The 27678-nt window shown below is 39.9% G+C and overlaps 1 protein-coding gene across 2 annotated transcripts in view; it reads right to left on the reverse strand.

The window, feature by feature from the left end:
* Window positions 1–27678, reverse strand: part of OXCT1 (3-oxoacid CoA-transferase 1) — a 161231-nt gene that overhangs the window by 2659 nt on the left and 130894 nt on the right. For both annotated transcript variants that reach the window (XR_010658981.1, XM_065905191.1), the window contains exons 15-16: window positions 12911–12991; window positions 5626–5727 (exon numbers count right to left, since the gene is read on the reverse strand). Coding sequence is in view for 1 of the 2 variants with exons in the window: in XM_065905191.1 (XP_065761263.1) it covers window positions 5626–5727; window positions 12911–12991 (183 nt within the window). In the remaining variant the exon portion in view is untranslated. The remainder of the gene's footprint in view (window positions 1–5625; window positions 5728–12910; window positions 12992–27678) is intronic.

Genomic DNA, 27678 nt, shown 5'->3' on the forward strand with positions numbered 1-27678 from the left:
CCAACCCAGGGATCAAACTTGGGTCTCCCGCATTGTAGGCAGATTCTTTACCATCTGAGATACCAGGGAAACCCTGGTGGTAAGTAGTCTGGCTTAATTTTGACGGATCTTTCAAGGTGTAATAGCAGGTAAAGTTAATCTGGCAAATATCCATTAAGTCTTAGTTAACAGGCTCCATGGAAAGCACAGTAAGGAATACTAAAATTTAGGTGATTTTTGAGCCCTTCAAAGATGTGACAATTGGAGGGGATCTAATTTGTCTTTCAGAATAAACACTTAAAATTTTGTTAAATGAATGAATGAATGAATGAGTGGACCAATATAAGCCTCAAAGAACTAGAAGAAAGGTCTCCTAATAGAGGATAAGTCAGTAGTAAAAACAGAAGATGATTATTTGGCTATGATGAGGTTAAATATTACTATTCATTTGTAAATATTCTTATTAAGTCTTCACAATGTCAAAAGTTAATGTCCTCTCTTCCATTTTTCTACCTAAAAATGCCATGACCAGAATAAAAAAGATCAGAATGGCTTGGTACATAGCTTAGGATAAATGAGAGCTCACTCAAACTTGCCAGCTCCAAGAACAGATATATAATAATAGACAAAATAAAAGATGTTTATATACAAAAGTCACAGATCTTCAATTCTACCAAAAAGAATAAAGATATCTGGGCTCTGAGTATTTAGAGAGTGTGTCTCATAAACAATTGACTTTCTTTTTTTAAACAACAGAGCATCTATGGAAATAATTTAATGAGATAAAATTCTTCTTTGGAAACAGGTCATTTTCTAATACGTGTTTTACAGCATTGCCTTTAAAAGGAAACTGGACACCTTGATGTTTTCAAACTAAACATCTGATCTTCTCCTTGTCATGCTGGCCCTATTTTGAGCTCTTAGTAACCTTTATAGCCTCAGCGTGGAACTTGACTTTTAACAGAAAAGAAGATGAACTTTTAGGTACACTGACTTGGCCTATTTTTGTAAAGAAAAACAGCTACGAACCCACCATCTTTCATTTGTTCTCTCACAGTCTCATCAACACGGTGAATCCAGGTAAGCTGAAGCAGATTATCCTGCCCAAGTGATCTACAGGCTAAGCATAGGACTGTATGATTTATGAGCAGAGGATAAGCTAACAAGTTTTCTTCCCAGTCCACTGAAATCCAAAGAATATACTGTTTAATTCTGGTATAATACCAGCTCATAATAGACACTGAGAATACAAATTTATTCAACTTGGCAAAGAATGCCTGCAGCTGGCTTTTTTCAGATTCCCCTGCAAATATATCAATAGGCAGGATTCTTATTTGATTTGTTGCCACTGGTGGTTTAGGTGTATTCCTACCTACAGAAAAGACCAAGGCCCTTGGGAGTAGGAACCACACTAATTTGTCCTGTTTTATTCATATTTCATAGCTTAATATATTATAATATTAATATTAATACACTGGGTGTTTAATAAATAACCATGGACAACTAATAACCTCTGGAAGTTTATTCTACTACATGATGTTCAACTATAAATTCAATTTATTTTTAAGTTTTTAAATTAAAAAAACAAAAAACTTAAAAAATAAAACAGAAATATTCTAGTTCAAAAAGGCTCACAGATATATGTGGTAAAGAAAAACCTATTTTATGTAACTCAAGCATGAATCAGAAAAGAAAGAAATGAATATCCAATTGAACCAACTACTTATTAAAAAAGATACTTTGGAATATAATGGAATTCAAGTGGTATGATGCCACCTTCCTTTTTTTTTTTGCTGCACCACACAGCTTGCATGATCTCAGTTCCCCCGACCAGGGACTGAACCTGGGCTGCGGCAGAATCCTAACCACTAGGCCACCAGGGAACTCATCTCCTTTTTCTTTCTATTTGTCCCATGAAGTAGCTGGCAGTAACACTCTGAGTGATATAAGTATAGCCACAAGTAAAGAAATTTAACGTGTTCATTAGCTTGTCACAGCTTTAATATGAAAACTGTGCAATATCACTTTGGCTCTTTGAAAATGAATTATTTCTGAATATTTGAGAGTTTTTTTCGAAATGTGAGTGCCCTAGAAAAAAAATAAACCGGAGAACTCCTTAGTCATAAAAACGTTTGGAGCTAAAATTATAAAAAAAAATAGAAAAGTATTCTTGCACAGCATCGCAGTCAAGCATCTGTAGGGGGTGAACGTGTGTATGGCTTTACCAACCAACAGCGCTGGTGTGAAGCATTTATTCCCCACTGCTCATGGGGAAGGACACTTATCAGTGTAATACTCTGGCCTCAAGTGTGCCCCTAAGAATGATTTGGGCAGAGGAACTGAGGGTGTGTGGAACTCAGTCTGACTCGTCTTCCTCAGCCTTCTGTAGGGAGCACGTGCTGTGTGGCTCTCAGCCACATGGAGAGAAGTTCAGTAGAAAAGACTCTCCCCTGTGTGGAAGGCCTGATTTTTCAAGGCTGCTTATAACTGGGAGTGGAGGTCCCTCTCACTTCAGGGGTTTGTAATTGGGAAAACTTATGTGGCTATACATCTAAGCCACATTCTTCATCCTAGGCTTCATAAGATAATGTTTTAACCTCTGCTTGTCCAGCTCGTTTATCTCTCTCGATAGATTTGGAACTCAATCTCCAAGAAATACAGAGGAAAGTCCCTTTCTTTATAACAATTGCATTTTGAAGGAGAGCGATCATATGGAACAAGACCTCTGTCCATTATGGGTTGGCTTCTTTTGCTGTCAACTACTCCTGACCAGAATCTTATTTTAGAAGCATGAGGAAGTTTCCTGAAATATAGTCAATATTTGCATTTCTTTTACAAAACGTCTACAGCTTTCTCTGGAGTTTCAGACATAACATGACAGAGACTTTCGTATTTGAAAAGAAAATTCCTTTCTACTCACATTATGGTTACTATGAATTTTTTAAGATGGTATTTCAAGTGATACCTAAAGGACACATTTTCCCTTCACATTTGCTGTTGTTGCTAATTGCACTGTGACATACAGGAAAGTCTTAGTCATTCTATTTTTTTTGTTAATGTTCAAATATTTCATTACCATTATTTTTAATACCCTGAAACCTCAATTTTGTCATGTCCTGTTATCTGATGTTGTCATATTTGTCTTTTTCTTTGAAATTCTCAGGATTTTCTCCATTAGCTCACATCCACATTCTATATCTTTTGCCCAGTCCCTTGCTCATATTATTAGGTATATGGGATTTTTACCAACACATTTTCATAGTTACTTTGACCGAGGTCTTTACCTTTCTTTGGGCTAACTATTCCTTTCTAAAATGTTCACTTCTCAGTATACAGTGAAGGCTGAGTGGCCTTTTGTCAAACAGAGATTTTGAGTAACTGGTATGCAGTCACATAGAGTAAAATGCTATCTATGCAGTAATAATCATGAGATATCTTTTGAATTATCAAATAAAGAGATGCTCTCCCAATGTACTTTGTTATTAAAAGTAGCTTGCTGATAACCCAGCTATGAAACAGAGCTTGCGAATAAGACCACTTCAGTCTCTAGTCTTACAGAGAATGTGATACATGTGGATTCATCTGTCAGAGTCTAAAGAGATGCCACTGATCATTAGATCCTCAAAATCTAGTTCTTCTGTTGAGATGGTCTAGCTGACACTACTAGACCTTTTCATTTTCAGAGCAATGCTGACATAAAAATTAACATTTCATTTCAACAGCCTCATTTGGAGAAAACAAAATTATATGTCAATGCCAAAAGAGGAGGAGGGTTGCTACTGCGATAAGAGAGGGGCCACAGAGATATTTTTCAATGTATCAAACAAAGCAAAAACAGTAAAAACCCATCTTTTTCATTCTTAATTTACCTATATGACTTAAAAAAAACTGATAAGGAGGATATTCTTTTACAATTCCCTTCTGTAGCAGAGACTTGAACATTCTATAGAATGTCTCAAAAATATCATCTGTTGAAGAAGAGGTTAACTTATCCACGGAGGGGAAAAATATAAAGAATAGCTAATTAAGGAAGACAAACTGTTTGCTTTCATCACTGGAGTAAGGAATTCTTACTCCAAATCCCATTTGTTACCCACTGAGGTCACTGAAAAGTTAATTACAGATGTGCTTTTCATGTAAGGAATTGTTGGAAGACTTCTTTTTTCTGAAAGGAAATTCAAAGGTTAATAGACAAAGACCTTTACACAGTACCAGAAACAGTTATATGTGGATAGTGAATTATGCAGCACAATTGTGTTTACAGATGTTTGTTAAGCACTAAGAGGTACCAGCTAATCATGTAGTACCTCAGGAAGAAATGTATGAAATACATGCATGATTTATCAAGTAAGTTCCTTGGTTGCTCAGATGGTAAAGAATCTGGCTGCAAACTGGGTCAGGTTGATCCTCATTGGGTCAGGAAGACCCCTGGAGAAGGAAAAGGCAACCCACTTCAGTATTCTTGCCTGGAAAATTCTGCGGACAAAGAAGCCTGATGGGCTACAGTCCACAGGGTTGCAAAGAGTCAGACACGACTGAGTGACTAACAGTTCGTTAAATTACTTTCTCCAGGATGGGTAGCTGCAATATTTCTTCTCATTATAAATATATTTCATTTTAACATGTAGAGTTGTTCTTAAAAAGCATGTGAGAAGCAAAGTCTATTTCTTCATTTTTCAGACACATTTCACCTTTACTTTCAATTAACTCCAAATGGACTGAACTCTCTTATCAATCCCATTAGTTTGGTGATTGGTGATTCATAAATAAGCTCTTATATTAAAAGGCGATTATTTATATTATCAGGCCCGAGCTGGTCTCAGTAGTAAAGAATCCACCGGCCAATGCAGGAGACACAGGTTCACAGGTTCTGTCCCTGGGTTGGGAAGATCCCCTGGAGAAGGGAATGGCTACTGACTTCAGTATTCTTGCCTGGAGAATTCCATGGACATAAGAGCCTGGAGGGCTACAGTCCATGGGGTCGCAAAGAACCGGACACAACTGAGTGACCTTGTGGACTTTATTCTCTTTGTTTAAAAAAGGGATTTGGAGATTTTAGTAGATACTCCTGATGTTCTCATATGCTTTGTAAGTCAGAATTTTAAAGCACGCAGTTTTTCTTCAAATACAGGAATCATCTATTTTGTGATTATCAATCCAGTGGTGTTAAAAGCTCAACATTCGAGGATCGCCCATAGATGGAATGATCAGGCAAAGAAGTTAATCAGAGAGAAAATCAAATTCTAGAGATACGTTTCAAAATAAGGAAGTATCACCTGTCTGTGTGTGGCTCACATTTTTCAGTTAATTAAGTTTGGCTGTGCCCAATACATAACCCAGGAACAGAGGACTGCAAGGAATGTTACAACAAATAGCTTAGAGCTCAGGCTCAACCTGCTGTTCGCAGCAGCTCCTGGTGGGTCCTCCCCCTCCTGCTTCTGATCCCTGAGCCAACCCCGTCCCCTGAGTCAGAGCCTGTTCCTGCTCCCACCTGCTCTCACTGGAGGCACCCGTGCTTCCACTCCTGTTCCTGCAAAGGTCAACTCCAAAAATGATCACAAATTAATGGTTCATGTCCCACAAATACCCATTAATCAAGCTCGGGGTACAGGACAAGTGGCTGGATTTGTTCATAGAAACACTTACTGTGAAATCACACCCAGTGCTCTTTTTTATGTCATCCACTGTCAGGCCTTCCCAGAGTTCAATAAGAGTCAGACCCTTCTTGTTGTCCACATCAAACACAGCCTGTCAAAATCAAGAAAATGACAATGACTATTCCTATCACTGTAATTATTTTATAGTACAAAACAGAAATAACCTCACAAGTTTTTTAAAGACAAAAAAGACCCAGGGTAAAAGACTGAATATTAGCAATGAAAATACGTCAACTGTAACTACTATATTTTGGTGAGAATAAATGCCAACTCTTTAATTGGCAATTAGTTGGGGAGCTCTGTTGATGCCAGAAAATAAATGAATGTTGACTATTGATGGCATTTGCCACTATTTTTTTTTTTATTTGCCACTATTATAACCAGTTTTTTTTTTTTTTTTAACTACTTTCCTTTTGTTAGATCTAACGCTTTTGGTCAAAATTTAATTTGGTGATTAACAATGATCTGAAAAAAAAAGGAGAAAGAAAAACAGGGAGGGAGGAGAGATTTAGAAGGTGAAAGCAAAGGGATGTTGGGGGCAAGTTGACTGATGCTTCTCAGTAAATTACCAGAAATAAAAGCAGGTGCTCTGAAGTAGCTAGGAGTTAATTGTGTTTTTTTTTTTTTTTTAAATTTCTCCATGTGGACCATTTCTAAAAGCCTTTATTGAATTTGTTACATTGTTGCTTATATATGTTTGTTTTGTGGCCCTGAGGCATGTGGGACTTTAACTCCATGACCAGGGACTGAACCCCAATCCCCTGCACTGAAAGGTTAAGTCTTAACCACTGGACCTCCAGGGGAGCCCCAGCTAGGAGTTAACTGTAAAGGGACAGTTTGCCCTGAAAGACACCCCCCCCCCCCCAGGTAAATATCAAAGCTTTCCCTTAAGTCCTGCGAAAACACACAGGTCTGAAAGCATAGCATGAGACTCTCCCTCTGGTGTGGACATCAAATGAAGATGCTTACGTTTAGGACAAGCATGAGAAGGCTCACCTCACCCTAAACACTGCATTTCAACATTCTGATTGATTATACTAGGTGACGGTGGTGCCAATTGGTATAGCTTGACCCAAGCAGGTACATTCAACCAGCTGTGTCTGATATAGAACATGCGTGGTCACTCTTGGTAAGTGACAAATTGAGTAGAAGGGACCCACAAAGTCACGCAATAAAATCTTCCACACAAGAATTCTTCAAAGTATCCTTCTGAGATGGTCTCTGGGACTTTGTTTAGAAACTTCCAGTGGTAGAAGGTTGGAGAAGACTCTTGAGAGTCCCTTGGACTGCGAGAAGATCCAATCAGTCCATCCTAAAGGAGATCAGTCCTGGGTGTTCACTGGAGGGACTGATGTTGAAGTTGAAACTCCAATATTTTGGCCACCTGATGAGAAGAGCCAACTCATTTGAAAAGACCCTGATGCTGGGAAAGATTGAGAGCAGGAGGAGAAGGGGACAACAGAGGATGAGATGGTTGGATGGCATTACCGACTCGATGGACATGGGTTTGGGTGGACTCCGGGAGTTGGTGATGGACAGGGAGGCCTGGCGTGCTGTGGTTCATGGGGTCACAAAGAGCTGGACACGATTGAGCGACTGAACTGAACTGAGTGGTAGAAGGCTCACTTTCTAAGGCAGATTACCTACCAATGGGAAGCTCTAACTGCAAGAAGCAAAAGTGCTTCCCTAAACATTCACTCATGGACTCTACAGTAAGTTGTCCTCCCATGCACAGGAACTGTTCCCTCTTTCAGTTTTCAAGGTCAGTCTTCCTCAGACTTAAATTTTATGCTTCCCAGATCTTTCCTCTTCTCTGGAATCACCTTAAATTCAACTATTATTTTCAGCCTTAGAATCTTTATTTTCTACCTTTGAAGAAAATTTCTACCTATTTCTACCTCTATTACCTACCTTGGAAGTCCACCCCTAAATTGACATTTTTAAACACACTCCTGGAGGCTATTAAAAAGACACAGCAATGTGTACTCCAATATAAAATAGAAATTTAAAAAATGATAAAAAAGAAGACACAACAATATGTAGTGGAAAGAATCCTGACTTTCAAGATGAACTGGAATTCCAGCTCAGCTGACAATAGCTACGTAATCTTTGCTGAACCTGTCTTCACATCTGTAGATGTATGTCAAACAAACCTACTTCCCAAGATTGTTATACAGGACAAATATAATAACAAACCTACTCTGAGCAGCTGGCCTCATGCCTGAGACATAGCAAGGGCACCACAGAGGCATCTTTCTCCCACATGTGCGTATGTGTGTGAACACAAATTAAAGTCCCAAATGCTTATCTGTCTCCAGATAAATGACATTTCTCCACAGGAGCAAATCATTAAGGGGACTAGTGATATTTGCTTTGTTTGATGAATTCATAGACACCTGATTGGCTTTACTGGAAAAGATGATTTAAATTTGGGATGATATATTTCAGCAAACCTTTTTGTTTCCACATTTTAATGTTCCTAAAGACACTTTTTTCAGCTGAAATATGTTTTGAGGGGAAAAAAATGATTAGTGAGGAATGTCTGTATGATGCAGTAGGTTATTCAAAATGACAATTACAATTTTATTTTTAATTGGCAACTTTTTCTTTGCAGAAAATGTGTCTGGAGTATCATTCATACTATATTCTTTCCCTTGTATTATGAACAACCACAAATTTATCAAAATGGAACAAATAAGAGAAAAAGAGCCTTATTGTGTATAACTGTGGTATTATGAGTATAAGGCTTCGGTGATCAAGAAGATAAACTCTGTGGCAAATGACATTGCTTTTAAAAACCTTTTATTAACATCTTTATCAATCCCTAATTAGCTCTCAGGTTCATACATTAGAAAACTAAGTATTATGAATAAAAAAAAAATGAGAAATCTACTTCTGAAATATTGAGGGAGATTCCCCACTTAGTCGTATAAAGTGTAAACAAAAACTTGATAAAAGACAGACACTAAAATCTAAAAGCTACAATCAACTGTTCAACTACCAAGAATAATATTTCAATTACTTTGTTTTACAGATGAATAATTTTATTATTTTTTACACCACCATAACAGGCTGCATTATGGATAAAGCAATTAGTCAGAGCCCAAGTGCTGTTGCGGAAGGCATCTATCATCCCATCATTCTAGCAACACAAAACCAAGAAAGCAGAGTCGTAATATCTCTGAAGCCTCTTTCAAATGGCAGGCAACTAATGGAACTTTCCTTAAGAGCTGAAAATGGAATTCTAGTCCCACATCTGCTCTGGCAGAGTGTTCACAGTCATTAAACTTCATAGCACGGCAGCATTTTTTAAGCATCTTCTATGTACGGAGCACAGGGGAATACGCTACCTACTCTGTTCCTGAGGCACCCAAAGTGCCACACCTAGCTCCCTTTACCTACACAACGCCCCCGACAGGTTAGGTTCCAGTCACCCCCGTCTGCTAATGAGTTCACACATTCCTTCCAATGTGTGAGCTCCTTCACTCTTCTCTGAGCTCCAGACACCCATCTCCACTTGTTTATCAGAAATCTCAGACTGGATACTTTGGATGTCACCTTACTCAGGAATATCAAGTTGAGTATGGCAAACAAAACCTATTTTGTGGCTGCCTCCCCTTGCTCCTCTCTTACTCTTCCTGCAGAGCCAGCCTTCATTAAAGATAAAAGAGGTAAATCACGCCTCTAGCCAGAAAACTCAGGAATCACCTCTGCCTTAGTGACTATGCCCCATTCATCACCAAGTTAGGCTGAGTCCATCTCCTAAATCTTTATGAAATCTCTCTTTGGGTCTTGTGGTTTAGGACCTTTATATTTTTGACCAAGATACCTGAAGGGGATTCTCATGGCTTCTCCCCCTACTCTATGTAAAAACCACATGGCTCTTTACAAAATGCAAATCTAATCAATGGTGCTCCCAACTATTAAACATCAAGAAAGTGAAAGTGAAATTCACTCAATTGTGTCCAACTCTTTGTGACCCCATGGACTATATAGTCCATGGAATTCTCCAGGCCAGAACACTGGAGTGGGTAGCCTCTCCTTTCTCCAGGGGATCTGCCCAACCTAGGGATGGAACCCAGGTCTCCCACATTGCAGGCGGATTCTTTATCAACTGAGCCACAAGGGCAAAGTCCATTAAAAATCATGAAGGGTTCCCAACTGCCTTCCATATAAAACTGAAATTTACTAACAAGACATTCACATTCCTTCATAATTTGGCCCCTCATTGGCTTTTCACCTTCAGCCTTCAAAATCCCTGGCTACACCCTCACTCCATGCTGTCCCATGCTCCACACTGTCCCACATGAAAGTCCTGGAGTAAGCTGTGTTGTGGTACCTCTGTGACTCTGCTTATTTTCTTCCTTTTGCCTAGAAGGGCCTCTTTGGTCTTATTTTCACTTATAAAAACTCATATTTATTTTTCAAGACTCATCACTCAATCTATTAATTTTCTCATCAAAGAAGGTATGGTATTTATTCAACAGGCATTCACTGTGTAGAGGTCAAGCATTATGCTCAGTGTTGGATAAACAGTAATGAGCGAGACAGGCAGAGCTCAGAGGTTATTTCAATACAGTGCTAAGTTAGGGTGGAGTCCTAAGACTCAGGGAAGCAACGACAAGACTTGGGGAGAGATAGGGAAGGTTTGCCAGAAGAAGCCATAGCTGAGACATAAAAGACGAGCAGGAATCAGTCAGATGGCTAGGGCGGTAAGAGCATGCCGGGGAGAGAGAGGATGTGCAAAGTCCCAGAAGAACATGGTGTGTGTTGGGGGGAAGGTGCAAGTGATGCCGCATAGTTCACAGCCTTTACGACGGCAGAAGTGGGGAGAATGTTAAGGCAAAAAGAGAGCAACAGACTGGAGGAGAAAAGATTCAGACTGTGAAATGCCTTGCAGTTAAAAGCTTATAATTGATGGGAATTCCTGGTGGTCCAGTGGCTAGGGCTCTTAGCTTTCACTGCCGAGAGTTGTTTTTTGTTGTCACTGAGACCCTCAGTCCTGTCTGACTATTTGCGACCTTATGAACTAGTGCGACCTGCTAGGCTTCTCTGTCCATGGGATTCCCCAGGCAGAGATACTGGAGTGGGTTTCCACTATCTTCTCCAGGGAATCTTCCCAACCCAAGAATCAAACCCATGTCTCCTGTGTTGGCAGGAGGATTCTTTACCACTGAGACTACTAGGGCCTGGGTTCAAACACGGTGTTGGGGAACTAAGATCCTACAAGCTGCGCAGTGTGGCCAAAAAAGACAGAGAGAGAGAGGGAAAGAGAGAAAAGCTTATATCTGATACCACTCAGAAGCTTTCCTGAGACTCTTGAGCCTGCTAAGCAGCTTTCCTCTATGTTCCCAGCTCAGCATCTGATCTGCCACATCTCTCCTGTGGACTTTACTGCATGCATCACTCTAACTGCCGGCACCTCTGGATGCTTGATGTCGGCTTCACCTGAGTGTGCTCCTGGGGGTCAGACTGCCCTCCTTTCTGAGCCCACTGCTGGCAATAGTCTGCCTCAGAGAAGGAGCTCAAAAACACTTATGAAATGAAAGAATGTATAAAACAATAATGCAGATGAAGAGAAAGGGTAGAAAGCTTTTTTAAATGGCAGCAAATTTAAATAACATATAAGTAATGTCATGAGAAAATGCAGGCATGTAATCAGTGGTTCCCAAGCTTTTTTGGCACCAGGGACTGGTTTAGTGGAAGACAATCTTTCCACAGACTCGGGGTAGTGGGTGGGATGATTCAGGTGGTAACGTGGAAAGATAGCGAGCGATGGGAAGAAGCAGATGAAACTCTGGTTGCTCATCTTAGTGCTCACCTCCAGCTGTGCCAGCTGGGTTTAAGACGGGTACCCGGGGGCTGGGGGCCCCTATATTAGATGGTAAGTGTCAAAATGAATGGTGGGCCACTCTGAGGATGAAACTATGAGTGCTAAATTATCTGAAACCTCTTCATGATGAGCTGGAAATTATATTAGAAGATGGGTAGGATTTGGGGAGGCAGAGGAGAATGGGAGCTGTTCCACACGAAAGCACTAAACTGGTAAGAACCAGGGGAGGGTGCACATGAGGGGGGATACAGCGAGAGGGCTTACCTGGGAGAAGAGGAAGACTGGGGGTAGGATGTAGCTGGGATTATCCTGAGAAGCCGTACCACAGTACTTTACTAAAGAAAACAGGATCAAGGACTGTTTTGTCTTTGATTTCAAAGTAATGGATTCTTTTCAACAAGTCCTGTCCATGATTGTGGAGGAGTTTAAGAAATGTTAAGACTTGGAATAAATGGTGAGGTTAAATTTGTGCTCTTTTCTCCGCTTGTTCTTCTCTACATGTCATCTTTATGGCTATAAACCGCCCTAGGGGCAGGCACAATTTTAGGACAAAACTCTCCTTAAAATGTGGTTTCTGAAAAGTATTCTAAGCCTTCTACTTCAAAAGGCTGATTTAGGGTTCTTCGTACCACAACTGAATGAGGGTTCTAAACCTGTTTGATGCCAAAAGGAACAGCACCATTACGAAAAAACCAACTCTTGATCTAGAGAATTCTGTCCTGTGGTTCATCAAAATACTGAATCAAAACAATGAAAATGACACCCTCCTGGCTCATTTACGAGAACAATGTCATTCCAACATCTCAGGTTCAAATCTGGGTCGAAAGGAACTACAGCACCTGCAGTGATGCTGTTCTCTCAGTTTCAATTTACCAGTAACCATTTTCTATCAAAGAAGATAATACCTAGAGGCCCTCTAAAACGCAGGTGTGTTCTGAAGTCCACTTTATGCAAGAACCAAAGAACAGAGTTTTTGGTTCACTGTGGGGCCATACTGCAATTTGCACCTAAATGGTTAAAACCTAATTTTTACTGAGTTTCCTGAAATGAGATCCAACAATGTGTACTTGCAATTTAGGAAATCAAAGAAGAAAGGAATGATAAATATATTCTTAACTTTGTATAGATCATCTATTGTATTAGTCCAAGTACAAGGCTCACTATAACTTTTTTTTTTATTGTATCACACTGTCAAAGTTACCAAAGGCAGGAGTTCAATTTTGTGTGTATATGTGTATTTCCAGAGAAGTTCACTTAAGAATTCTGCATCCAGAAACATTAAATTGATGAATCTTCCTATTCAGTCTACCCACAGATTAAATTAATCCTATGACTACCAATGCAATACACTTTTAGAAAGTAACAAAAAGTTCTGAAGTGCTTATACATTTTTTAAAAAGGTAGCAGGCACTAGAGGAAATAAAAGAGAAAGGCACTTTACCTTTTCAGTAATGATACGGTTGACACACTGCTTTCCTGTTAGAGGTAATGTACATTTCTCCATGATTTTATGTGCATTTCCCTGTTTTAAAAAACATCAAAAAGAGTAGTTAGGGGCTGATTCTTACTTAGAATTGGTATAAGATAGGACAAAAGGAATTAACAGAGAAATTGTCTCCTAAGTACAGGCTATTTCAAAACTTGTTCCATCATGCTTTCACCTTTGTGGAGGCAGCTTGTGTTCCTACAGTAATTTAGGGAGAAATATAAATGAGTAGCCAAAGGCATAACTGGTTTAGTTGGGAAACATCCAGCCACAGATTTGATTTCTCAAGCCGCCGCCCTTAGATCTTCCAAGGAAGGGTCTCCTTGACAAATGAGTTTTTTTTTTTTTTTTTTTTTAAACAAGGGTAGGGGGCATACATAGGATGCAAATGCATATTATACATTCTTTCAAGTTTTATTTCTGTTTGTTGAAAAAGTAATATATTCACAGAAAACAGCAGTTCTGGATACCCCTCTGTATCCTTAGATGTGCTCTGAACAGGAAATCAATTTCAACTTTATTTAGCATTTTTCTATATCCATCTATACATTCATTCTCTTCTTACCTCTGCATTTAAAAATTTTTTGTTTTAAAACAAATTTTACCTTACTATCTACTATGGCTTACTACAGGGTATTAAATATAGTTTTCCGTGCTATATGATAGGACCTTCTTGTTTATCCACCCTATATACAATAGCTTGCATCTACTAGTCCCAAACTCCCAATTCAACCCTCCTCTGCTCACTCGCTTTCACAAGTCTGTTTCTGTTTTTTTTTTTTTTTGGCTGAGCAACATGACTTGTGGGACTTTAGTTTTCCAAATAAGGATCAAACCTGAGCCCTAAGCAGTGAAAATGCTGAGTTCTAGCCACCAGACTGCCAGAGAATTCCTTACAGGAATTCTGTTCTCTATGTACATCTGTGAGACTGTTTCTGTTTCATAGATAAGTTCGTTGTGTCATATCTTAGATACCACATGTAAGTGATATCATAGGTATTTTTCTTTCCCTGTCGGACTTACTTCACTCAATATGATCTCGAAACTCATCCATGTAGTTTCAGATGGCATCATTTTATTCTTTTTTATGGCTGAGTAATACTCCAGTATATACACACACACACACACACACACACACACACACACACACACACACACACACACACTACATCTTCTTTATTCATTCGTCAATGGACATGTAGGTTTCCATTTCTTGGCTACTGTAAGTAGTGCTGCTATGAACATAGGCGTGCCTGTATATTTTAAAATTAGAATTTTGTCCAGATATATGCCCAAGAATGGGACTGCTAACTCACAGGGTAACTCTACTTTTAGTTTTCTGAGGAACCTCCATACTGTTTTCCATAGTGGCTGTACCAATTTACATTCCCACCAAAACTGTAAGAGGGTTCCCGTTTCTCCACACCCTCTGCAGCATTTGGCCTTTGTAAACTTTTTAATGGTGGCCATTCTGACTGGAATGAGGTGGTACCGCAGTGTAGTTTGATTTGCATTTCTCTAATAACTAGTAATGCTGAGCATCTTTTCATGTGCTTATTGGCCATCTGTACGTCTTCTTTGGAGAAATATCTGCTTAGGTCTTCTGCCCATTTTTTCATTGGGTTGTCTGTTTTTTTGTTATTGAGTTGTATGAGCTGTTTGTATATTTTGGAAATTAAGACCTTGCCAGTTCCATTTTTTTCAAATATTTCCTCCCAGCTTGTACATCATCTTTTTATTTTATGGTTTCCTTTGCTGTGCAAAAGCTTATAAGTTTGATTAGGTTCCATTTGTTTATCTTTGCTTTTATTTCTATTGCCTTGAGAGACTGTTCTAAGAAAATACTGCCTTAATTTATGTTAGAGAATGTTTTGTCTATGTTCTCTTCTAGTTTTATGTTGTCATGTCTTATACTTAAGTCTTTGAGCCATTTTGAGTTTATTTCTGTGTATGGTATTAGGTAGTGTTCTAATTTCATTCTTTTACATGTAGCTGTCCAGCTTCCCCACAACTTATTGAAGAGACGGTTTTTTTCTCTACTGTATATTCTTGCCTCCTTTGTCGAAGATTAATTGACCAAAGGTGTGTGATTTTATTTCTGGACTCTGTATTCTGTTCCATTGAACCTCTGTATTTTTAAATACTATGTTGACCACGCTATTTACATCTAAATTAATCAGCTTTAGATGATACCTATTAACTTCTTTACAGAGGCACATGAAGATTTTCCTCTCCTGCAAACCCCCATGTTTCATCATCTTCAGTTCACCCAGTGTAGCTATGTTGCAATTCACACGTAACTCAGTAGTCAGATTTTACACCATGCTGGCAAAATGACTGTAAAATGGCTAACTGATGCCCCAGGTAGTGTAGAAAACCATGATTATATTCACTTTCTTATATAGCTATTTGCCTTTCCTGGAATATGTCTGGGCCTCAGTTTGCTCACTGGTAAAATGTGTGTGCTGGTCTATAGTCATATTTTTTTCAAAGTTTCCTTCAGTTACACTACCTTTTCTTCAAACATGAAAGAGGGACTGAGACAGGGAGCAGGTTTTCAACCATCAACCCCTTTCCGCCCTTCCCTACTCCTCCCACCCCACGCAGTACAGAGGTGACTGATGGGGCACATCTCTGAAGCACAGTTGAAACATTAACTCTGATGATCTGATCTTCAGATCACTTTCTTCTGATTATGATGAAGCTCCTTTCTAAGTATCAAGCACCAGGAGCCTAAATTACTATTTCCCTTGAGGCTGAAGGCTAATTTGTCACATTTTAGATCCTCTATTTAAAATGGCAAAAATGCTCCTACTGCTTCCATTTTGGGTTTAAAGTACCCCACACATGATGCTATCATCATTAGCCATCTCCAAGTGTTACCTTCTTGATTATGCACCACTACCTGGCGTATGTCTCTCTCTCAAAACTGCTGTCATACCAAGTATGATCAGAAGCAAAGGACTTCAAATAACTGGGCTTAAGATTTTACTCCTTGTGATAACACATCAATGCACCAACATACGAGTACTTAAGAGGCTTTAGTATACTTAATCCAGTGTATGGCATAAAAGATATTCAGTGTTTTTTGAATGAACAAATGGGGGAAAAAGGGGAATTCCATTGGGAATCTTGGGTGAATTTCAAAAAATGACAAACTGTATTACTTTAATTTAGTCAAAATTAGTGCTAAATATATATAGGGAGAGTGGATAGACATTACACTTTTAACAACAAACTGTATGTTTCTAGATTTTACTGTGTAAGAAAATTTACAGCTGTAGAAATAAAACCTCATTTCTGCTTCATTTTTAATGATCTATTTTCATTCCCAGATTTCAAAGAAAGCTTGCACGTGTCACAGACGCTTAATTAAAGAGCTGAAATTAATGATGAATGTTCGAACTTCTATAGTTGTCAGGACTCCTTGCACTTCATATAAATCAAATAAGACATGTCACAATGAATTCCAGGTCTGCATGTGAACAAAGTGAACAACCTGTGGGCCTCCGAGGAACGTTTTCTGTGGGGAGCTCTTACTTTGTTCTCATTGTTTGAGCAAGATCTACATCTGGTGTGAAAGCAGCCACTTGGGTTCCAATGAACAACCAACTCTGGTTTAGGAGAATTTCAACTACCAGAATTAACTGGGCCCTACCAAGACAGAGGGGCTTCCCCGGTAGCTCAGCTGCTAAAGAATCCACCTGCAATGCAGGGGACCCAGTTCCATTCCTGGGGGGGAAGATCCCCTGGAGGAGGGATAGGCTACCCACTCCAGTATTCCCGGGCTTCCCTAGTGACTCAGACAGTAAAGAATCCACCTGCAATGCAGGGGACCTGGGTTCAATCCCTGGCTTTGGAAGATACCCTGGAGGAGGACATGGCAACCCATGCCAGTATTCTTGCCTGGAGAATCCTCATGGACGGAGGAGCCTGGTGGGCTACAGTCCATGGGGCCAAAAAGAGATGGACACGACTGAACGATGAAGCACAGCACCGCACATCACCAAGACACACCTTTCAGAAACCATTTCCACGCAAGCAGTATAGCTCAGTGATTCAGAGCAGAGTCAAAGGACCTGAGTGGAAAGCCTCACTCCAGTCCACACTAGCTGGGGAAGGATCCTGTGTCTATCCATCTGCTATACCTCAGGGGTGACTCCAAGTGTCCAGCACTTAGCAAGTGCTCAATAACCCTGAACCGTTTACGTAACCTATACTGAACATTTCCACAATCTACTAGGGAATTCTTCAGGCTTTCTTGGTGGCTCGGATGGTAAAGAATCCACCTGCAATGTAGGAGACCCAGGTTTGGTCCCTGGGTGGGGAAGATCCCAGGGCAATGGCAACACTCCAGTATTCTTGCCTAAGAAATCCCATGGGCAGAGGAGCCTGGCAGGCTACATGGGGACCTACATGGACAGAGTCCATGGGGCTGCAGAGTCAGACAGAACTTAGCAACTAAACCACCAGGGAATTCTTCAGGAAGTCTTAAGCTCCTCAATGAAGTTGAACACAGAATTACACAGAAAACTACACAGAATTACACAGAAAAGTCACAGAATTCCTGAGGCTCACAAAACCTATGAAACTGCAACCCATATTTGGGAGCAAACCAGATGGCTGGCCTAGGATGGTAGCACCAATGGTATTCTTGTAGTGAGAACAAGGTAGCTAGATGACTCCATTCACACTGAGCTTCAAGACATAACACAGATCAAGGAAAAAGAGAAAATGAGATGCAGAAGGATTAAAGAAGATCACAATTTCAATATTCAACAATAGGTTAGCTATGAAGCCAAAATATGACTAACTCCCACTTGAGCACTCTATTCTAACCACGCCAGGCTGAGCCTTACAATGTGCTATGATTCACAAAGCATGAACAATCGCTGGGATTTTAGCAATAAAAAATAAATCCCAAAAGAGAGATGCAGGGTAGTGTGGTAGCAAAGAACACTTTATTAGGAGTCCAAAGACCGGGTGTTTCATTTTAACTCTTCCATTTAATTGTCATTTGGTCCTTTAAATTCTTTGTGCTGTAGTTTTCTTTTCAACTGCCAAGTCTTCTTCCTTACCTGATCACGGTAGGAAGAAATGTTCTGAAAGTGCAGTAAAGTGGGAGGGGTTGAATCTACATGTCAATTTTTAGGGTGAATTGTGTCTTGTTCATCTCCATCAATCTGCTCCTTTTTTTTCTCCATGAAGAAATGTCAGAAAAAGTAGATGACCAGACACCAAGAGTAGCATCAAAAAAGCTCTGACTGGTCCTCAAGGCTTCTGACTTTTATATATATTTCCTTCTTTGCTAACTTCATCATAACCTTGGTGAACATTTAAATCTCTTTCCCCCACCTGCTTCTTCAGCTTTTCTCTTCCCCACTGCATCACTTACAGACCTCCTACAGAATCTAGGAAACCGCCATTTTCTTTTTATCCAACCGAATACTTCCTATTACTGGCTTCATGGTGATGCCTCTTTATTTCTTTAGATAATCTGTGTGCAATTTTGCTAAATTCTTCAGTATAAATAGTTCTGGTTAAATGATAATAAACCCCTTGTTATCATTACAACAAGCTTCATGTTATCACAATAAACTTACTCCCAGATAAGAAGTTCTCTTTTTTACAGTGATTTTTGCATTCCATGTCAACATTTCATTTATCTGAGGCAACAGACCATTCATGTAAGACTTTGCTTTACATAAAACCCCATTTTTATGCCCATCTTTTCTGTTAAGCGTTTCTTATATGTGGCCCAATATTATTTCTTCTTTCAGGCGTCTTCTTTGGGAAAGCCCTGTGATCAAGTACGAAGAAGGCAAAGTCTAGAAGGTGGTTGCTCCTTAAGGGATCAACTCTTCAAGGGTGTGTTCATGCCACCGGAAACACATGCCATGTACCCCTTCACCCCACATTTGAATGGCAACACCCACCCTACTCTTCATGACTTGGCTCTGGTGTCATCTACCCTGGAGAAACCATCTCCAACATCCCCTAGAGAGTGCCCCTACTCCAGTGTCCAAGGGACATTCCCAGTCTGGCGCACCTCTTAGGTGCTGCTGTGTTTCCTCTGCTCTCCACGTATGTAACTGTTGCCTTATCTTTACCCACCGCTGGACTCTTAGCTCCCTGGATGCTGAAACAATTTATCTCTGTATCTTCAGCAGTGAGTAGAGTACTAGACAAACCACAGTGATCAGTAAATGCTGTCTGACTGTTACAATTCTGATCCAAGAAATCCAGCAGCATTAGAGTTGTAAAATATCATGTGGCTGAGTGTCTGTGGTCCACTAGAGGCTGTTGTAGTCCTAAGAAATGTACTTCTACCTCCTTAGCATCTCTGAGTGCACTAGCAGAAGTAAGGTTCACAGAAGTGTACAAAGGAACTTAGGGGAGATAGATAAAGGCATGAGCAAAGGGAGAAGCAGACATCTCAAGACTATACTATAGAGAATGCCCTTGTGGTCCACTGGTTAGGATGTGACACTTTCACTGCCCTGGCCTGGGTTCAATCCCTGGTCAGGAAGCTAATATCTCACAAGATATGTGGCACAGCCAAAAAAGATAAAAATAAAAGGACTGTATTAAGAAGCATACACAAGTATAAGACAGAAACTGAGTGAATTACACTTCTTCGACGTCTTCTGCCTGCTTTCTCCTAAAGTTGCAAGGTTTACAATTAATCTGCTGAAAAGCGGGGCTACAAAGGCTGACCCTGTCAAAGGAATACTCCATACTTTGCCTGGGGCACAACAAAACCAAGGACAGGTCTCTCTTACGGCATACCAAGATATCATGGAGGAAACCTGAGTGTCACTGCCCTCACCCCTCCCTTCTATACACACTCACACACATAGAACAGACACAAAAAACTGGGGGACACTCTATTACAAAACCCACGGCTGTCAAATCACTGCGATGATTGATATGGTACCTAGAAGAGAAAGATGGGAGTTGCTAAAAAAAGAAAATCAAGGTACACAGAATAAAAGGATAAGATGATGATCATATTACTCACACTGAGTTTATCCTCATGGGATATTTTTAGCCTTTGCATAGCACCTATTTGGTCGGGATAACAACAATCCACATAGGACTTCAGTGGAAAGACTCGGCTAGCTCTGAAGTGGAGAACAATTGCTATTTCAAACGGTTTTTACATGTGGATGTAATAACAGTTTGTAGTTACACAGGCACATTCTCAGGGGAAGACCAGCCAAATGAGACAATAGATACAGCAAGTCATTTCCCTGAAAATAGTCTTCAGGGCTTTGAGACCTTAGAATAGAAGGCCATTTTTCTTCAATATAACACAAAGGTCTTTATCATGGCCTTTTATTTTCTCTCCTAAGACTGCATTCTATGGTCTCTAGACGAAGGATGGCAGAGTCCAGGACTGAGCAGAAATTGTTTTCTCTTTCCATCCCTGAACTGCTATGATGCCTTAGAAAGCCGCTCTGAGTGCTAGCTTTCCTATCAAGAACTATGGATACTCAAGATCACAGGACTTCATGTTATTCACTTAATTAAATTCTATTAGACATGTTAACGGGCTTTATTGGTTGTTGGGCTGTGTTCTGCTATTTTCTTCCGTTATAACATTTTTTTTTTGCATGCGTGTCAATCATTAAAGGACAAATAAAAAAGACAAAACCATGTGAAGATTTCTATTTTTAATGGTGAATGTTGTTTTTTTTTTCCAAACAAGCCTAGCCAAGAAATTTCATTAACAAATTATAAAACAGTGACAAGCTCTTATGAATGGAAAAAAATTAAACCAAATGAAACTGTTAATTAAGAATTATCCTCACAAAAGAATACTTTCTTTATCTTGGGATACTTTTCACTGTTGCTGAAAATTATCTCAAGGATGTTTCTGAGAAAGCATTTTTTAAAAAACTGTTTCATATTTGCTGGCTTTTGGTAATATATTTGATCCAAATTAAAAAGGATGAATAAATCTCATTTATCTATACTTTGTTTAATTCCTCTGCACAAAAAAACAAAAACAAGGTAAAACTATTCAGGATTCTATATGACACTTTTGCTATCAGATATGAATTAGACTTAGTAAAAGTATTATTCACAAAGACTTATTCTCAACTTCATGACCAAAAAAGACAAATGAATGTATGTATGGAACAGAATCTGAGACCTAGAGAACAAACTTCTCACTGGGGGAAAGGGCGGGGAGGATGGACGGATGGGAGGTTGGAATTGACCTGTACACACTATTATATTTAAAACAGATAACAACAAGAAGCTACTGGATAGTTCAGGTAACCCTGCTCAATATTCTATAATAACCTAAATGGGAAAAGAACTTGAAAAAGAATAGATATATGTGTAAATGAATCACTCTGCTGTACACAACATTGTTCCTCAACTATACCCTGATATAAAAGGTAAAAAAATAAGGTTACATTATATTAGAAAGGCAAGACAAAGTAAAACAGTATTCAAGATTTTGATATGACTGCTTTGCTATCAGATATGGATAAGACTTAATAAAAATATTATTCTCAAAGATTTATCCTCAGCTTCGTAACAATATAATTATGACTCTTTTTATCCTTTAGAATCCAGGCCTCCTACTGTAATAAAAATAAAACCTAAGCCTGTTTCAGAAATAGAGCTCTCATTTATGTTCTCAAAAATAAGTACCGGAGCTTTGCCTGTTTCTAATAAATGACAACTATGACTGAATTTCTTCGCTTTTGTGCTCTGAGAGTTATACCCTTAGGAACACATTTCCAGTACACAATACTGAGAACAAAACACTTTCCTTTATATTGTTAGTGATGATGGTAGTTGCCAGACAGAAAACTTTAGTAACAGAAAAGGGAGGCAGGATACATAGGTTCTCAGCTTGCTTCTGCTCTTAATTTTCTACTTGCCCTTTATCAGAATGTTTATAATCTCCATGAAATTTGGCTGGATTATCTTTAGAAGGAAAACAGTTAAGACCTACCTCTGAAGAGTGTTATAAAATAGAGGCAGTTTATGAACATGCAACTGCTTGGAAAAAGTTAAAAGTGTTCAAATATGCTCAAATTAATGAATTCAACAATTACTGATTCCTTATATGCACCGAGCATGATTTTCTTCAGCTATTGTGATAGAAAGAGCCCCTGCCCTCAAGGACTCACATTCTAGAGCAGAAAGGAGATGAAGAATCATCAGAAGAGGGGGGAATTTCACTTTGTGCAATAATCAGGGGAAGCTTCTCTGGTATTCTGAACAGAGATCTGACTGAACTGAGGAGGCAAGCCATGCAGATACCTGAGGAAGAGCTTTCCAGGCACAGAGAGTAATAAGCGCAAAGGCCCCAAGGCAGAGAGTGTTTGGAATGTTCCAGAAACTTACAGGAATAGAGTCTGGCTAGAGCTCAGTGGGGAGAAGGCAATGGCAACCCACTCCAGTGTTCTTGCCTGGAGAATCTCAGGGACAGCGGAGCCTGGCGGGCTGCCGTCTATGGGGTCACACAGAGTCAGACACGACTGAAGCGACTCAGCAGCAGCAGAGCTCAGTGGGCAAGTGAGAGAATCCCAGTAGCTGGAATCACAGAGGTACTGGAATTGATGTTGACAAACCAGGGAGGGCCTTAGAGACAATATGTAGCACTCTGAACTTGATCGAAGGGAGATGGGAAGCCATGGAGAGTTTCTGAACCCAGAAAGAAGTAATATAATCTGATTTATATTTTTAAAACATCACTCCTACCACCATGTGGAGAACTGTGTGTGTGTGTTTCCACCCAACTCTTCTTTTGTTCTCTGACAATAGGGACCTCAGCATGCACTGCCCTCCAACACCAGTGACTATTCCCCTGACCTGCATCACACTGGTCCTTCAAACTCTGCCCCATCCATCAGATCTCCACGCAAATGCTGCATCCCATGAGATGCACTCTGATGTGTAACTATTCTGAGTATTGGTTTTTATGACTCTACCCCCATGAGACTCTGACATGTTTAAATGAAGGACTACATCTTTCTATTTTTAACTTCCTCAGAGCCTGTTATAGTGCTTGGTATATAGTAGGTACTCAACAAATATTTGGTGCCTGTGGAAACAAGTAAATTAATATACTTACATATAATAATTCTGCCAAATTTCAAAAAAATGACCAGAAAATATTCTGATCAAAGAATATTCATCAGAGGATGGAATATGCTAAGCCAACAAATTCATAAAATGTTGGCTCATTTATATTTGATGGGGTAGAGGTAGAAGTGAGCCATATAAAAAAAGAAAGAGAACAGAACATGGAAACAACTAAGAACTTGAAACAACATGATGTATTTGTGGAGATCCTAGAAGAAATGAAGCCCTGGAAACAATGAGGTGGGCTTCTGGGGAGTTGATGACAAAAGACTAAGAGGCTCAGGTAAGCTAAATAATGTGGCCCTAATTCAATCCAACTTTAGTTTGAAACTAGTCCCTTTGGCAGTGGCATGGCATGATTGGTTACCAGGAAAGGAAGTCTGCCTAGCAGTAAGAGGACCTTTGGGATGCTTTGCAGACGTGACAAGGACCTAAACAAGCAGAAATGCACAGGATGGAGCAGATTAAGGGGTATTGCGGATGCAAGGCGTACAGAGCTTGGTGCCAGGGGAAGGGCAGAAATTCCATGGGTAATTTCCAGAAGGGGCAGGGACATCATTACTTCTCCAGTTGGGCTAGCAGATGGAAGATATTTAGAGGAAATGACGATTTTACTTGTATAAGTGTTACAGTTGAGGTAGTTATGGAACAATCAGAGGGGAGTTGTCTTAACAGGGAAGAAATACAGTCCTAGAATTCATCAGACAATTCCAGTGTGGAAATAAGGATCAGGGATCCACTAAGTGAAGAATAACAGTTGGGGCCAAAAATTTATATAGTATCCAAGAAAGATGCAGAGGGTAAGAGGGGCAGAGGACCTTGGATGAAGTCACATGGAGCCCTGGAGGAACTAATAAAAAAGAGGATGTCGGGTCTAGGGATCCAGGTTGTTGAGAACAGCTTTGCACTGGGGCAGCATGTGGCTTACAACTTTGGGTTCAAGGTTACAGTTAAGGTCTTTCTCAGAAGACAAGAGAGGAGCAAAGAAAGTCCAAAGAAATCGGCTTTATCTTTAAGAGTATGATCCAGAAATCACATGGGTTCAAATGCTCAAATCCCACTGACTCAAACTTGATCGCATGGATTGAGGGCAGGAAGAGAAGGGGATGACAGAGGACGAGATGGTTGGATAGCATCACTAACTCAATGGACATGAGTTTGAGTAAGCCCTGAGAGATGTGAAGGACAGGGAAGCCTGGCGTGATGCAGTCTATGGGGTGGCGAAGAGTCAGACACAACTTCGTGACTGATAAACACGCAAGGGAGGTCTGGAAAATGTAGTCTGTCACTGGCTACAATGTGCCCAGCTAAAGCTTGGGAGGCTTCTAATACAAAAGGGAAAAAGGGGGGGGGGGGTACTAAGGGACACAGTTCTCCTTGCTTTCCCTTAAACATTTTGCTGAGAGAATTCTCTGGCGGTGGTCCAGTGGCTAGGGCTCCTTGCTCTCCCTGCTGAGTGAGGGCAAGGAGTTCAATCCCACAAGCCAAATGACATGGCCAATAAATAAATAAATGCATATTTTGCTGATATCCATCTCAACAAAACAAGGAGAACTTTGACCAGGAAAAATGAAAAAAAAAAAAAAAAGAAAGAGATAATTCTGAAACCTGATGCTTCCAGAAAATGGCTGGTGTGGGTGGGATGGTGATACACAGGCTAACTCTTGTGAGGATGCACCATGGAATGGTATTATGAACATGGACTAGACCAAGCTGAGTAAAACTTCAAGCTCTGCCGCTGTCCTGGGCAAGTTTCTGTACTGCCTACATGCCAGCCTTACATTACAGTGTCACTGAGAGGTTAATAGATTCAGTATCTACAATGCCATACATAGCGCCTTGCACCTAGTAAGGACTTAAACTCCTACTCCTTTCCTTAATTTCTCCCCATTTTTTGAGGGCAAAAGAAGGACATGCCAAGAGATCAAAAGAAGATAAGAAAGAAGGTGGCTAGACACCAAAAACTACTTCTACTTTTTTGTAACTTTGCCCGGAACCTCGATGCCCAAGTTTAAATGAAAGTCACTCTACAATGCCAGTTTGACACCAGTGCCTGCTCTATGTCTCCAGAGCAGTTTCAAGGCAAGGAAAATGTTATGATGGTTACTCTAGAGCAGCACTGTAGGCAGCCAGGCTTCAAATACGAGAAGCTGCTGGCTGGCTGTAAAGACTTGCAAGGAAAGAGTTTCCTTTGTTTGATTAAAACATTTGTAAATGTCAGGTCATGCTATATTTGTAAGTAACCTGCATCTGTAACCCTATAGATGAAGAAAAGGAGCAAAAAGCTATACCTAAGACCAGCTGATGGCTCCATCCACTTACTGAAAAAAAATTAGCAGCCCAAGAATACAAGCTTATATTGCTTTCTTCAGATTTTAATTCTTCATGCAAACTATCCACTCTGTATCTTAGAAAACTCTAGGGATTCTCCCCCCTAGACTGTCCGCTTAGTCATAAGGCAGCAGAAGTTACCTAGCATGTCTAAAAGAACTGGTCATTAACTGGAGAGGCCACTAGGAGTGAAAGAACTCTCCTCTCTCTTTTCTTTCCAACCTCTACCAATCTTCAGGCAGACAAAAGATGCAGGAAAGAAGTGGTAAGGTCCTTGTGTTTCCTTAAGTTGGACCAGTAACAATGAGTCCAGGTGAACAATATACAGTAGGAATCACATTCTAGGAGTAAAAAGTGAAGGTGGCAAAAAAGAAACTTCTTCTTTTGGTTAGTTTTCAAGGTTTGTTGTTGTTTAGTTGCTAAGTCATGTCCAACTCTTGCAACCCCATGGACTGTAGCCCACTAGGCTCCTCTGTCCATGGGATTTCCCAAGCAAATATACTGGAGTGGGCTTCCATTTTCTTCTCCAGGGATCTTTCCAACCCAAGGATCGAATGTGTGTCTCCTGCATTGACAGGTGGACTCTTTATCACTGAGCAAACAGGGAAGCCCAGTTTTCAAGGTTATCTAACTATCCAGTATGAAGAAATCACTATTATTACTGCATCTTCCTGTCAACGGTTGTTCAACTGCTGGTTGTGATTCTGGGGTTCTTGCAAGAGGAGATAGATAAATACACGTCCTTCTATTCTGCCATCTTGAACCAATCTCTTAATCACAAGTGTATTTTTTGTTAGTTTGTTCAATTGAAAATATCTAGGGAAAATATCTAACTTCAGTTCTGGTCTAAAAGTCAGTGCCAATTTCCTCACTGAGAGAAGAAAAACAAGAAATGCTATTAAAAAAAAAAAAAAAGAAGAAGAGTATCTTCCTTCTATGAAAAGCTTTAACAAGGGACTTCTAATCAAAGTTTGAAGGACCATGTTTCCTCTATCAAAAACTCCAGCTGAGGAGAAAGAAAACAGTTTGGGGGGAAAAGAGAAGTGAGAGAGAGAGAATTTGCTAAATACAGGCCCAGTGTTTTGAAAACGAATGCACAAAAGTAATCTGAGATGAGTCGGACTTCACTGCCTATGCGTCAACATCGAAGGAACAACAAAAGGAAAGTCGGCAAGAGCTTTCTCCAAATAGACATTATGTTCTGGGAAAAATTTGGATTTGATTTGGGTGCTTGGCATCCTTTTGTCTCTGAAATGAAGTATTTTGGATGCTTTTTGCAAGGCACTGCTCAGAAGTCACCTGTGTTGGTTTCATTTCTATTGTTCCATATTTATGCTTCACTGCTCAGTTTTCAGTGTTTACTAAGCAATTTATGATAATTTTGTATTTATTACAGTTTTCACAATGAAACTGCTTCATGATACACATCATTCTGTAACAGAACTCCCCAGGGGAAGCAAGTCAAATGCAAATCCTTCAGATCCAGGTTCTCCAACAACACTTCATCACCAAATAAAAAAAGTGAAAATGAACTACCACTTCCACTCAAAATAGCAGGTATCAAGGAAAAGACCCTGATGCTAGGAAATATTGAGGGCAGGAGAAGAAGGGAATGACAGAGGGCAAGATGGCTGGATGGCATCACTGATTCAATGGACATGAGTTTGAACAGAATTTGGGAGATAGTGAAGGACAGGGAAGCCTGGCGTGCTGTGGTCCACGGTCCATGCGAAGAGTTGGACACGACTTAGCGACTGAGCAACAACAAGGTGAAAACAAATAGCTTTTGTTTCAAAACTAAGAATTTTAAAGGAGAATGAGCAGAAGGTACAGAGAGTGAAAAGGGTACTCATCACTCAACATCAACTTTGCAAATTATCAGAAGCCCAGGGATTCAGGTCAGGAATGCAAGTAAGCTCAACTGGTTCAAATATAAATGAGAAAAGAATAAGAAAGGAAGTCATACTGATAGCTTGGTATTTAGAAAACTGGGCTTCAACTAGTCAGAGGTATCAGGACTAATCTCAATTCCACTAGTTATGTAACCTCAGGCAAGTACTTAACTTCACTGAAACTCTGTTTCTGGACCCACAACAAATACCTATATCAAGCTCATGGGCTTGGACAGGCAAATACACACAGAGAGCTTAGTGTACCGTTGGAGCACAATAAGCTCAATGAACGGAAGTCATCACCATTGTAGGATAATGATATCATCATCATCATTAATTACACACCACAAGGTCAAGGATTCTTGTCCATTTTTAGTCACAGCCAAATTC

This window comes from Muntiacus reevesi, chromosome 14, assembly GCF_963930625.1.
Source record: "Muntiacus reevesi chromosome 14, mMunRee1.1, whole genome shotgun sequence".
Classification (NCBI taxonomy): domain Eukaryota; kingdom Metazoa; phylum Chordata; class Mammalia; order Artiodactyla; family Cervidae; genus Muntiacus; species Muntiacus reevesi.